Raw genomic sequence first — 14,015 nt, forward strand, 5'->3', positions numbered from 1 at the left:
TTTTAAATGGTTTGATGAAATGAAAAATACAACATTTTAACAGGAATAATTGGATTTGGAATAATTTATTATTTTATGATGTACATATCTTGTGAATATCTATATGAGTACTTTATCTTGCCTCACTTTACTGAATATTATAAAAAGTGATTATGCTGCTGAGCTAATGACCTCACTGTAACGTTTAATTTTACTAGCAACACTCATATCAACATACTTATCACCTACTGATACAATCATTCCCCCAAGAATGGCAGGATCAACTTTTGCTGTTAGCAGGATAGTTTGACCTTTAGTTAAGAATCCTTTCAAAGCTGCTTCAAGCTTAGACCTCATATCAGCATCAAGTGGTTTAGCAGTGACCACTTCACAAACAACCTCTCCTCTACCAGCAGCCATTAATATTTTAAATGTATTGATTATGGTGTTCAGTTTTGCAAGTCGACCATTTTCTGCAAGTAAACTCAACATATTTGCAGTTTCCTTACTGAGAGACATTTTACTGCTGATAGCTTTAAGAGCTTCTACTTTTTCTTTTCGCTTTATTGATGGATTCTTCACAAATTCACTGAGCTTTTGGTCTTGTTTTATAATGCCCTAATATGATACATAATTTTCATTTATCACAAAAAAAAAAATTAATTAACATCATTGTTCAAAATAAATCATACATACTTGAAACTTGAGAAGATCTTTCTCCACATTATTCAATGTCTTTTGCTTTGAAGCTGCTGAATAAAGTGCTGTAGCATATCGTCCTTCTAAACCAAACACTTGGACTGGAGGCTTATAAAACAGAGATATTGTCATTTATATCAAATAAAATAAAATTAATAAAGAGAAATAAATCATTTAATGTTTACACAGATACGTTCTTATGCTAAAATTTACAAAATTCAAATGCACTACTTTGATTTAAGTTATATAATTTAATATTAAATATATGTTTCAAACATACCTTAACCATTTGCTGAGCAGCAGAGCTGATCGAAAATGATCGTGCCTAGAAAAAATAAATGTCAGTTATTACTTTGTGTAATATTTTTTTAACAAGGCTATCAATGTTTTTATTCTACGAATGTAATAAATAGGTTGTCAGAAAAATTCATTCCATTACCAAAAAATCAATATTATCAAGTCATGTATCACTCAAGTGACGAGAATAGTGATAAATTAAGTTTTGTAAAAACTTACGATTATTTTGTTTAAGGACATTGTTACAGATATTCAACAACACTTTATCCAAAACCTAACCGACAAAAGTGATTCTACACATTCACAATTATATAACGTGAGCATGAGCACTCTTAACATTTGTAGTAGTGTAGTATGTCTGCGTGTGCGATTCATGGACACAAAATTGGTATCGCCATCTAGCGGTCAACCGGCCGAACTAATTTTCAATATATATAACTCCTAATATCTTATTTTCCTTACAATTATCATATAATAAAATTAAATATTAAGTATATGAAATAATAAAAAGGTTAGCGCATGTGTGATTATGCCAAATTTATCATTTTTAACAATGTTTAATTTAATATTGGTCTTAATACTAGTGGCGCCATGGGGGGCGAAACCCCCAAGTTTGTAGTGAAAATAGTTGCCACTGTTTCTGTAAGATGACGCCACTATCTAAAGAATTGATAATTATTTCTGCATTAAATAACTTTCATAGAAATGATACATTTGATATACTAACTAATATATTGTAGTGTCATGGAGCAAAGAATCGTATTAATTATGCTTTTATGAAAAATAAAGAATAATTGATTAAAGGTATCGGTGACGCCATCTTACAGAAACACTGGTAACTATTTTCACTACAAACTTGGGGGTTTCGCCACCGATGGCGTCACTAGTACTAAGACCAATATTAAATTAACCATTTTTAAAAATGATAAATTTGGCATAATCACACATGCGCTAACCTTTTTATTATTTCATATACTTAGTATTTAATTTTATTATATAATAATTATAAGGAAACTGAGATATTAGGGGTTAATAAGTGTCATATATATATATCATACCTTCGAAAAATTAGTTCGGCCTGTTAATCGCTAGATGGCGATACCAATTTTGTGTCTGTGGGGATTCGCCTTAAGGCGTACCGCTCTGCGCATGCGCATGTTTGAACGCGTGGAGTGGGGAACGACAACCATTCGGCACTCATTCCGTGATTCCGTTGTGTCGTGTCGAAGCGTTTGGTCGAAACATTTGTTATCCAGTATTGTTATTATTACAGTTAAATGTTAATCGTTAATATATCTATTCATTTCCCGAGTCACTATCCTTGTTCGGTGAAGTTGGCACAGGTCAATGGTTAATCAACAGCCATATTTCCAATATGTCCATGAATGACAGTTTGCATGCATGTATAATGATTTTGACATAATCACGCGTGCGTTAACCATTTTATTATGTCATACATTTATTATTTCTGTTTATTTAATGTTTATCACAGGAGAATGAAATATTAGCAGGTTAATAATTATATATATATACATACCGTCGAAAAATTAGTTTGGTGCTCACCGCTAAATGGTGATAAATACCATTCGTCGTGTGTCCATGAATTGCGATTGTAGATTTATCAAAATTAAATTGTTTTGTAATAGATAGAAAATATTTTTTTATTAGTTTTTGTGCAGAATGAAGGACATGTGTATACATTCGTTTATGTTTATTAACATTCGTATGAAACGTATATTAATTTGATGTTTTCAGAACACCAATTCGAATGTTCTGTGTAAACTTATATTATAATTTTATAAATAAAAACTTAAATATAAGCACATACAAAGTACAATAAACCAAGTCTCTCTCATTATATTTAAAATATCGATGACTTTATAATTAATTAGAGAGATACAATACATTTAATAAATCTATAAAAATACTTTTGTTCTTATCGTAGTTAAACCTACTTTAAAGCTACTATACAAAATATTTCATTCTCTAAATGCACGTTTCAGCACTACCGGATATTCTTATGCCTCGGTTGAACTAAATATTTGATAACTGTTGGTAGATGACGTAATTTTTCTCTAACAATGTGCGGCACATCCATATTCTGATAATGTTGATTGTATCTCGTAACGGTACCATTATTACTCTCATAAATTATGCCACCACCATAGCTTTGAGGATTTACCTAATAAAACAATAAATTTATTTAATGTACATAATCACAGATTCTAATATATTTTATTCGAGGGTGTACTTACTGTTAAAGTAGAACCATCCTTATAATCGAGACGAATATCTCCAGATGATAACTGCGTCGCAGTACCTATACCCGGAACTACTACCTTACTCATATTATTACTTAAATTTCGTATGGAGTTCATTTTGTGCGATCGGGATGCTACCGTCGAAATAGAGCAGCTAGCATCGAAAGACGGCATCTGAAACATGAACGTAGGAGAATGAATTATAACTATACGAGACATATAAAAACATTGTATTTTGTTACATACCACAGGTGTATGGTTTGTTGCCTGTGAAACATTTTCTTTTCCTTGTAAACAAGGAGCATCATTTAAGGCCGCGCTAGGCCTACGTCCAATTATGACTGGAAAACAAGAATGTCCGGTAGCTGCTTCTAAAGATGTTAAAGTAGACTCTAACAACAGGCAGCGCTGATAACATTCCGAATAATGTTCATAATAATCGTCGAAGTGTGATGGAAATTCACCTTCCGTGTAGGTAGGACTATCACTTCTTTCAGTTATCTTTACAGTGCCATCGACTCGTACAACCTGGAACAGTTAACAATAAATTTTTATTCGAATAAAATTTTGCTTATCTCTAATCATGAGATACATCACAGTACCTTAACTCCATTATAAAAATGAACTTCACAATCTGGATTTGGTCCATTTTCCATAAAAAGACATTTCGATCGTTGCGTGTACAGCGTCAATTTTGGTGTTTTTGCCCTCACGAGTTTGATAAAGCGAGAAGCATATACGTATTCTCTGTGATGCCGTGGCGGTAGATTTTCATACGAATAAATACTATCCGCTCCGCGAGATGGTAACGGGGGTGGTTGCGCTCCAACTTCCGTGGAGACAGTTGGTTTATATAGAACGACTCTCAAACCATCGCTTGATATTCTACACACTTCGCTTACTCTTTCCTGGAGCAAAGAAAGAATAGTAGATTAGGGATTTTAAAAGATATTAAAATTTTCTTTATACTTACCACTCCATTCCTGCGTTTGATAAATTCAATGCAAACTTCTCCATTTTCTAAAATTGTAAGTATCGCATTCTTTGTCCTATGTCTGGTAGGTTGAAGTCTTTCCGAAGATAAAGGGGGAACTTGCAATTTTGTCACATCCTCGGTACCTTCGAAACAATTCTCAACCTTTTCTCTCTTTTTGTATCTACTAGTTTTGTGTTTATCGGGCTCCTCGTATACATTGCTACATTGTTGACTTTGCGAAAATATTCTACTTTGTGGTGGTGGTGGTATTCCAGCCAACACTGAAGTCTCTTTTGGACGATAATCTACGTAGTTGTTTTTATGCGAATGTGTTTTTGCAATAGGCTCGGATAAAGCTTCGCTCCTCGCACTAACCATCGGTCCGTAACCATTGGACATCGTAGGCATTGTTGACATTCTTTCCTCAGATCTGGAACGCATTCTCGGTCTACCATAAGAGGATAATGTTCTTCCAACTCCTGAGTCAATCATACCATCACCGATCAGTGCCTTGCTTGTGCCATTCTTCTCCTATTAATACAAGAATATTTATAATAAAGTGATAATAAAATTTAATAATTACTTTCTTAAATGCTACTTACACTGTACAATTTATTTCTTTCTAAGGTGGTTATGAATGGATGTTTTGAAATGTCACGCAAACGAATTCTGTCTTTTGGATTCTTTTTTAATAATTTATCTATCAAGTCCTTGGCATTGTCTGATAAATAAGCTGGCATTACATAATCAGCCATGACGACGCGTGTTAAAGTACTCTTAACGGCATCTGTATCAAACGGAGGCTTGCCGACTAGCAAGGTGTACAGCATACATCCTAAACTCCAAACGTCTGCCTCTAAACCATGAGATGACCTTGTTGCTATCTCAGGTGATATGTAATTAGGAGTACCACACATGGTCAAATGTTTCTCATCAGGCCTTGTCAATTGAGTAGCCAACCCAAAATCTGCTATTTTCTATAATTAAAATTATTTATGTTTGATACTTTTAACAGGATTATCAAGTAAATAAAAAATGTTTTCAGTAGTGTTTTTTACCACTTGCATGTCCCTAGTCAAAAGCAAATTAGATAAAGACATATCTCTATGAAGTATTTGATGGGAATGTAGGTACAACAATCCTTGAACTACTTGTCTAATTATTCTACCAGCTGTAATAATAAAGTATGTATAATTCCTGGAAAGTATCAAAACAATAAGTACTATAAATTTATCTACATTTATACCATGTTCTTCAGGTAACGCATGTGAGCCTTGGATCTTAAGAAAACGTTGTAGCTCCCCATTGTGACACAATTCTAATACCAAATAAACATAATTGGCATCTTCAAAGAATGTGTACAATTCGAGTACCGCTGGATGCTTCAATCTTGAATGAATAGCTACTTCTTGACGTACTCTACCCACCATCCCAGCAGCTTGCATCAATTTTTTGTCGATCTAAATTTATACAATTCTTTTTTTTTCTTTTTGACAAAAAATATACATTTGTGCACAACTGTACCAGATGCAAATATGTACAGAATGTGCTAAAATTCTTAATTCATTCATTGGATATATATAGTACTCATCGAAATAAGTAAACAAGCGTGAACGGGAGTTGTCATTTTCAAATTTAAAGGTGCAACAGGTATTTGTAACGACATTCCATATAAATTACCATTTTTATCGCTACTTCTATGCCACTGCGAAGACATTTTGCTCGATATACGCTGGCGAAGCCTCCCTTTCCAAGTAAATTCAATACCTCGTAATCCTGGCAATGGAATTCATTAATTAAACGTTTGAATCGAAAAAGGTGAGCGTACAAATTTAAATTACTAACCTCTATTTGTTCACCGAAACCACCCGATAGCGGTGGCATCTCCGGCATCCGAGCAATAAAACGTTAAAATTGTTTCAATCACCGAGGCCACCAAATAGTAGCACTGTTTTCATGCATGAAACTCGACTGAAAGAAAATATATTTAGGAAATATATTAATAAATTTGTAAATAGAAATGACATGGCGCGGTCGCCATAGACAGATTTTGCACAGCGTCTGTTTACGGAAGATGGCGTGGAGGTTCACGAACAGGTTTCATTTATTTCTACTGCACGTACATATCCAATAAAAATTAAGAAAAAATTTACGTATGACATTCAAGTGTGGAAATTTTAAATTATAAAATTCATGTTGGACCAGATGGGGTGTAGGTAAATAATAAATGCAGTACAATTATTGTTGCAAATTCGAACGTGCTATTAACTTTCACAGCGGTAATTCGTTCTAAGTAACTATAATTACAAATTAGTTACAAATAATATACAGCATAATTTACATTATGCGTTTGAATTAAGTGTTAGCGGAAGTGGACGAAATATCGAAACGCTGCACAGTTCTCCGACATTAGTATGCGATGGTTCTACAATATAAATACGTTGATGATTAGAGAACATAAACAGCTTATATTAATGTCTTTAATTGTTAGTTTCACTTTCACTGCATAAGGATTCAATTCGTACTATAATTGTACACTTATTACAACTTTTGTTTACGAATATAAATTATTTTGTGGCACAGGACTTGTTTATATCGCGATTTATTTTATTGACATCTAAACCATCATACGCACTGAGTATGTAGTATGTACTGTTTCTCACGAGATCAGTCTTCGAAAATAACACAACTACAATTAAACAATTCAGCGATGTCCAGTATTTTTACTAAAATGAAAAACTGACGGTACATTAAAGTAAGGAATTATTTTGAGTATTCATAGGCATAGAACTTTGATATCGTTGCGCTGGAGGCTGATAAATAGGCTGCGCACTTCGTTGCTGGCTACGCTTTTTATTGTAACCAGCTTTATTTGTAGGAACGATTCCATTTCCACTTCTTCGAAATTCCATACCCGCTGCACAATCCATGAAACGTATCTTTATATATTTATAATTAGATGAATACGTATTTCATACAAATTATTTTCATTTACCAGCTATATGTTTTTGTGTTTGATCATAACGAAGCTGTCTGTTATTAAACTGTTGATCTGGTTGTTTCTGGTCCATGCCATAATCTTGAACTTGAGGCTGATGTAATCACATGTAGAACAGAGATTAATTATAATAAATATTAAGCAATCGATAAAATTAAAAATAATTTACGTACATCGTCTGTTATAGGCAAGCAGTCTGTTTGGAGTACTTCTTCATAATTTTTAAATCCTTTGAACTGGACGACGCAGGTTGTATTTGATACTCCGGTTACTTTTGCATTATAATACTAAATGGCATGAACAATAATTATATTATATATGTATACACTAATCTAGAAGAATTATACATATACATATTTTTCATTATTTACCCTGTCATCTTCCCAATATTTGGCTAAACATTTATCGCCTATTCGCCAAACCCAAGTGCTGCCCATAGAAACATTTGTATTTTGATTGTTACTATAATGGTTTTGACCTCTTTGATGGTTAGGTCCAATAGTCCCCTTGCCATCGAAATTGTCATTCAGTTGATATCTATTCGATTGGTTTTTGTCATTTTTATCATTTGTGGTTACAGGAAAAGCTCTATGTGTTCCATCTTCCTGTGCTCGATTATGCCTACCGTAAGAAGCATCGTAACTCTGTCTATGCCTGGTATCAGTTTCATGATGATTATAATTCCTGCTGGTACCGAAACTTTTCCCTTGTTGATCCTGTGGAGCTTTATAATAATTCGTGGTATCTGTAATGTTTGTTCCGTCTGTACGTGTTTGTAAACCGGAATTTCGGGAATCGTTCAAGTGAGATTTTTGGTACATTTTAGTTCCTGAATCTTGCAGACCATAACTATGACTATCTTGATTTCGTTGAAATCTAGGTGGTTTATTTTGTTGAGAGTTACTTCCCCCATTATATTGCGAATACTGTGGGGTAACAAGGTTATTAAAGTTTGTTTTCTTATTATTTTTATTTTCTTCTGAATGTCTGGGAGGAACTTGATATCCACGACCCCCTTTTTGAGCTCTATCGAAAGGAAAGAAACGCTTACTTTTGACGGCTGTTATAATTATGCTATCATATTAGTCTAAAAAAAATATACCTTCCGCTTTTTCCACTTTGTGCTTCGTTACTTTTGGATTCAACTCTATCGTAATTAAATTCTGTATGCGTATAGCTATTTTGGGATGGATTACACGTCTCGGTAGGCTCGGACTGTAAAGGTAATTTGTCTTCTAGAAAATCAAAAAGAGATATTTTTCCGCTACTCGGTTTATTTTCTTCAGCTTTCTTATCAAATCGTTTAGTTCGAGGTTCTCGAGATTCTTTGAATGTGCTAAAATCATTACAATAAAATTATTAATAAAAAGAATATGCAACCGTGGCAATTTAAAATAAAAGAAAACAGATATACTTGTGTTTATTGTCTGCTTTTAGCAAACTTTTCAAGGCTCTATCGACGTTATTACGATTAACTTTCAAGGCATACTCTGCTTGTTCTATAGAAAAGCCTTGATCCACAATTTTTTGTACACTGTGATCTAAAAGCTATAACATTCAACAGGTCATGGTAATGTTGCTTTAAATATAAATATAGTGTTATATATTTAATACAACATACCTGCTTATTTCCACCACCAAAAATCTTTTTGCTACCTTGCTTAGCAGCTTCTGCTATTGCATCCTTCCGTTGAGCTTCGAATTCCGCATTTTCTTTAGTACACTTTTCTTTCTCAGCCAATGCTTTAAAATTTTTGTCATGTTCCGAAACTTTTATAATCTTTTTGCCAAATGGTATCCATGGTGGGGGTCCACCTTCTTCGGCTGATCTCACTCGTGTATGCAGTGCCAATTTCTGTTATAAAATACATTCTTTAGTTCCATATAGATGAGATTTAAATAATATAACTCACTTTGTTCAATTCCCATTTTTCCACAAGATTTGTTACTTTCCCTCCAAGTACTTGGGCTATGTGAGATGGTTTTAATAAAATAATTCCATGGGACATTGGCAAATTTCCTGAAGCTATTAGTATTTTTGTACCAGGAGGAGTATTTAAACTAAAACACGATTATTCAAATGATAGAACCTGTTCTTTACCCACACTATGAATAGGATAATTTGTTCTTATACCTCAAAGATGAGATGTGTTCAGCTTCTATAGCTTGGAAGTTATTTTTACCATCAGTTAAAGATAATTTCAATAAACGTGGAGCTGCACGAGATTCTTCGTTGTTCTTTGGAGCAGAAACATTACGTATTTTTTGTATTTGCAGGACAATATTACCTTGACTAACATCTCCTTGACCACTACCAGTTTCTCTCAAATCAAGCTACGGAACAAATAAGAAACCTGAAGATACTCTTAAGTTACTTATCGTAGAAGAAAATTATATAATAAGCAGTTCTTACATCCAACAATCGCTTTATGATTTTGTGAACATCGGTAACACTTCCAGAATCACTTCCTAAATTGTAACCATGATCTGTGATGTACCTAATTCAAACATTCATGAATATTTATATGCTCAATCAAGAGGTATCACGTCTGTAAAAACACTGTCGTGTAACTACGGGAATTCATCAAGTTTTATACGCACCACCCTTTGTCCTTCAACTTTTCCATAATATTCACTGTCATTTCATTCTCGAACCAGGGTTTTTTATCGAGCCAATCTCATTAGTTCGCCGACTCTCCCAAGAGAAATTTCATGTGCGTTACATGCGTGCATTCAACTCGTACATAAACATGTGTCAGCTGACGTGTAAACCAATATGGAACGGGTCTTCGAGGCATCAATAATCGTCAAGTGAAATCAAATCTTTTGCTAGGCGTCTGTTATCGTTCACTAAACGCTGTGGTACCTTCTGATTCTTCCAAACAATGGATAAAAAGAACCGCGCCTATTGGACCTCAAATTCACTGCCACCATCTTGAACGTTTCGTGCACAGTGATTTTAAAGATCGATATATCGGTACGGCTGTAATTATACGTCAGTATCGATATATCGCTAGACATTTAAAAATAACACCATCGCTGTTGACTTTTCAATTAACAAGCATCCGTTTATCTAATATTTTATAGGATATTTTACGTCTCTATCGCAAACGAAAAATTCTCTTCTCTATTTACTTCCATTTGTAAGGCTACTTTTTTACATGGAACTCTTTAAAGAATAATAAATCTTTCAGCGTATCAAGGTACGTAAAATTCTAAGATTCTATCTAGATGGGTTACGCCAGAATTTTTGTAGAAATTGCACAAAGGAGGTTTAAACGACGAGTGGATCATTATCAAAAAATGCTCGAACGGTAACTGGCGCGAAAAATGGGTCAGACGGACTCTGTGTCGCGTTAGGTTCTAAAATCAAGTTTCGGTGAACAGTGAGAGTAACGTTTCTCAATGCTTGGAATTCCTCGGATCCGTAACCGTTCTTTCTACTCGACTTACGTAAATGGAACAACGTGTCCACCATATATAAATTCTTGTAAAACTTTTGAATAAAAACAAATTAAAATATATAACATATAAACACAATATACAAATTACGGAAATAATGGAAATCAAGTTGAGAAACTAAAAGGTTGGTAATTTAAATATAACATTAATATAAAGAAAGATTTAAAGGCAGGGTCGGCGTGATCTTTTGCGGGGCCGGGTTCAAAAATTTTGCGGGGCATGAATTCACATTCAAATCCTACACTTCAATTTTACAACGAGGAATTATTTATTTACAAATGCTATATATTAGGTTGTCCGAAAAGTTTCTTTCGTGAGTTGCATTCAATTATTTTCTGTGACAGTGTTTATATAAACAGACAATCTAATTTCTTAGACATTGATGCTGTAGCAGTAATGAAGCGAAATGAATCGTACACAATTCAGTAATGTAACATAAAACATACAATATTGTGTATATATTAATTATTAATAAAACGAAAGAAACTTTTGGGACAACCCAATATTTTTTATAAGATGAATATTAAATAATAATACTTTGATGATTTTTGTTACTCCTTTCAATTTAATCATCGCTACTAAAAAAATGTCTTGCATCTTAGCAGAAATTGCTTCCATTTGTTAATGGTATCATCAGTCTGTAAAAAGTTAATCAAAATCGATGCCTTTTAATTCAGTAATTTTCGTAGACCGCGGGGCCTTTTAAAACGCGGGGCCGGGTTTCGGCGAACGCGCTGAACCTGCCTTGCGCCGGCCCTGTTTAAAGGGAAACCAGAGGTAATAATATTAATATTAGTATTAGAGTAATATTACCGTAAATATAATATACATAGCCTTGGATGTTGCCTAAATGAAAGAACGCAGTCCCTCGTTCTTTTCAAATGTACCCATAAAATCTTGATAATTTATTATTTCACATAATTTCGGTCCTGTGAATTGTATCATTTTCGAAAGGGAACGCGAAATACGTCTCGATCGTAAAGCAATTATGGTCACCAAGTTCACGGAGGTCACTATCGTCAAACCCCCGTCGTGGAATAAGAAAGGCATTAACCGCTGATCGTTCCAATTTCAGCTGACGATTATTACACGGGTGGAGTCCCGTTTGAATAAACGATGAAATTAGATCAGATAGGAACTAACTCTGGAGATGACGGAAGCGTATAGGAACGGTTAAGAACGAGAAGACCCGCCCATATCGTTGCACCGATCCGTAAAAATTGACCGTGCTTCGCGAACGCCAATCATCGTATGTCATTAAATCCTCTCGTTAACGAAACGCACGTACAACAAGCGCCGAGACTATTATCGCGCTTGTTCTTCGTTTAGATTCGTTGCGACACCTTCGAAATGCAAACATCGTATTCTTTAAAAAAAAAGGAAAAAAAAAATGAAAGCGCCGGTTGTTAATGTTTTCTACTCATAGACGTCCTATACACTTTAATTGCGCGGTACGAACGTGGGAGAAAATGATCTTTGCATTACTGGGTCAGCCGAAGGAGAAAAATAATTGCGATGCTAAAGGTGCGTCGAACGGGGTATAAATAATACAGGACCGGACTTTTATGCGATTCCGCGGAAAGAAGCTACTATTTCCAGCTCTAGCGTGCAACGACTGCAATTATGTTCCTCGAGGAGTGAGTAAAAGGTTTATTTAACTATCGTTTAGTCTCCAATGTATGTAACCATTCGATTAGCGACAGAATGCTGGATGGGAGGGAGGACTCAGATTTTTTTAACGTTTAGCGGCTTCAACTGGTAAAATAAGTTTTTCTCTGTCTAAGAAATTGAACATATTCAAATTCAATTTTTCCACTCTATTTCATCCTACCGTGAAAGTGGAAACATCTGCTTATTCACCTAACAGACCGGTGCAAAATTGAAATGCTACGCAGAAATATCGCGTGCAACAGTGTTTCATTTCTCACTGTCTGGGTCTTCAATGTTTGAATAATCTTTCACTAATTACTCGTTACATCCAGTGATTATAAAGTGCTTAATCGAAAAGAATTCATACCAGTAAAATTAATCATTAAATGAAATTAGAAGGTCAAATCTATTTTGAAAATTCGAGCAAAACGGTCACAGGATGCAACGCATCAGTGACTATAGTTGTATAAAAATCACCTGTTCAAGGTGCTCAAGCGATATTCTCACCTTATCTTCCAACTGCCTTCATCACTGCAACTCTCGTTTCTTCTTTCCACTCTGCGCAACCTGCAAGCACGTTTGAATAATGTAATCGTCGTAGGAAAGTACTTCGTTTTACATTGTCAATTGATTTTATATGCAGTCGTGTCCTTTTTCGTCGTATCGTTCATCGCGAGGTACCTCGTGCGTACGTGATATGCTGTACGCAAGTGGATTGGCTTATTACTTGTTGCTGTATCAACTTGTACGCAACGAACGTATGCAAAGGTTCGCGCTCATAACGCGAGCAAGATGCTTTTACAAATTTAGAGAGTTTGCAGTTGAATGGTCGCTTTGTGAGATCATCAACGAGAAAAGCAGAGGAAGTCATTCCAACGAAAAATGCACCAGTGACTACAAACTCGCCATAACGTTAATCGTTTAGTTTTTAATAAATTGTATACCAAACATTTTTCGTTCCCTTATGAGCGCAATTTAACCTGCTACGTTTGTATACATACTCGAGGAAGAAAAAATATGTTACATTTCGATGTAGAACTGGATTCCTTCCAAAAGAACTGTCTAAAATTGTAATTTATTAACTTATTTTTTATAAACAATGACATTCTACATATTCTTGGAAATCTCTAGAATAGATATTTTACAAACAAGATAGCTATTTATGTAAGTTGCGAAACTAACAAGAAAAAAACAAATAATCGTTAAAAATGTTAAAGCAATAAGTATTCGGACAACTGTTTAAGAGTACTTTCCTGGAAATTTGATGTTTTCTAATTCGTACGGAGCAATAAACTAATGTGTTTACGTTACAAACTCTACTGTAAATCGTACAAGTACTAATTGCTCCTATACTTTTACCTACTTTTCGCATTTTTGTTTGTTAATTTCACAAAATATACAGGGTGTCCCAAAAATTTTGTAACACCTTGAAAGAGATGGTTCAGGAGGTGATTTGAAACAACTTTTTCCTTAGCGAAAATGTTGTCCGAGGCTTCGTTGAGGAGATATTAACGGAAAACGTCGACCAATCAGAGCGCTCGTATACCGTTGGAGCGGCCGCGGTAGCGAAGGCTACGAGCTAGGCAGCCGCGTCAATGTCCTTCGATGCACGTCGAGTCACTTGTTTGCGTACAAGCGCGGCCATTTAGCTCGTAGCCTTCGCTACCGCGGCCGCTCCAACGGTATACGAGCG

The 14,015-nt window shown here is 34.8% G+C and overlaps 3 protein-coding genes across 3 annotated transcripts; all 3 read right to left on the minus strand.

Annotated features, from left to right (window-relative positions):
* Positions 1 to 34: 34 nt before the first annotated feature.
* LOC128874473 (ATP synthase subunit O, mitochondrial) lies at positions 35 to 1,346 on the minus strand. The gene is made up of 4 exons (XM_054119301.1): positions 1,195 to 1,346; positions 959 to 1,003; positions 676 to 786; positions 35 to 597 (listed from the first exon to the last, which is right to left on the minus strand). The coding sequence occupies exons 1-4, from the start codon at positions 1,213 to 1,215 to the stop codon at positions 151 to 153; spliced, it is 624 nt and encodes a 207-aa protein (XP_053975276.1). The 5' UTR covers positions 1,216 to 1,346; the 3' UTR covers positions 35 to 150.
* A 1,325-nt stretch (positions 1,347 to 2,671) lies between these two features.
* Positions 2,672 to 6,375, minus strand: LOC128874348 (serine/threonine-protein kinase PLK4). The gene is made up of 10 exons (XM_054119014.1): positions 6,058 to 6,375; positions 5,893 to 5,988; positions 5,459 to 5,672; positions 5,271 to 5,383; positions 4,815 to 5,189; positions 4,210 to 4,743; positions 3,839 to 4,144; positions 3,483 to 3,764; positions 3,231 to 3,410; positions 2,672 to 3,157 (listed from the first exon to the last, which is right to left on the minus strand). Exons 1-10 carry the CDS (start codon positions 6,103 to 6,105, stop codon positions 2,981 to 2,983), a joined length of 2,325 nt encoding a protein of 774 aa, XP_053974989.1. The 5' UTR covers positions 6,106 to 6,375; the 3' UTR covers positions 2,672 to 2,980.
* Positions 6,376 to 6,495: 120 nt separating this feature from the next.
* LOC128874349 (tudor domain-containing protein 3) lies at positions 6,496 to 10,145 on the minus strand. Its single transcript, XM_054119016.1, has 11 exons — positions 9,812 to 10,145; positions 9,624 to 9,708; positions 9,345 to 9,544; positions 9,124 to 9,271; positions 8,832 to 9,065; positions 8,625 to 8,758; positions 8,313 to 8,546; positions 7,582 to 8,236; positions 7,384 to 7,497; positions 7,208 to 7,304; positions 6,496 to 7,129 (listed from the first exon to the last, which is right to left on the minus strand). The coding sequence occupies exons 1-11, from the start codon at positions 9,850 to 9,852 to the stop codon at positions 6,963 to 6,965; spliced, it is 2,109 nt and encodes a 702-aa protein (XP_053974991.1). The 5' UTR covers positions 9,853 to 10,145; the 3' UTR covers positions 6,496 to 6,962.
* Between the last annotated feature and the right edge of the window lie 3,870 nt (positions 10,146 to 14,015).

Source organism: Hylaeus volcanicus, chromosome 3, assembly GCF_026283585.1.
Source record: "Hylaeus volcanicus isolate JK05 chromosome 3, UHH_iyHylVolc1.0_haploid, whole genome shotgun sequence".
In the NCBI taxonomy this organism is placed as follows: Eukaryota; Metazoa; Arthropoda; class Insecta; order Hymenoptera; family Colletidae; genus Hylaeus; species Hylaeus volcanicus.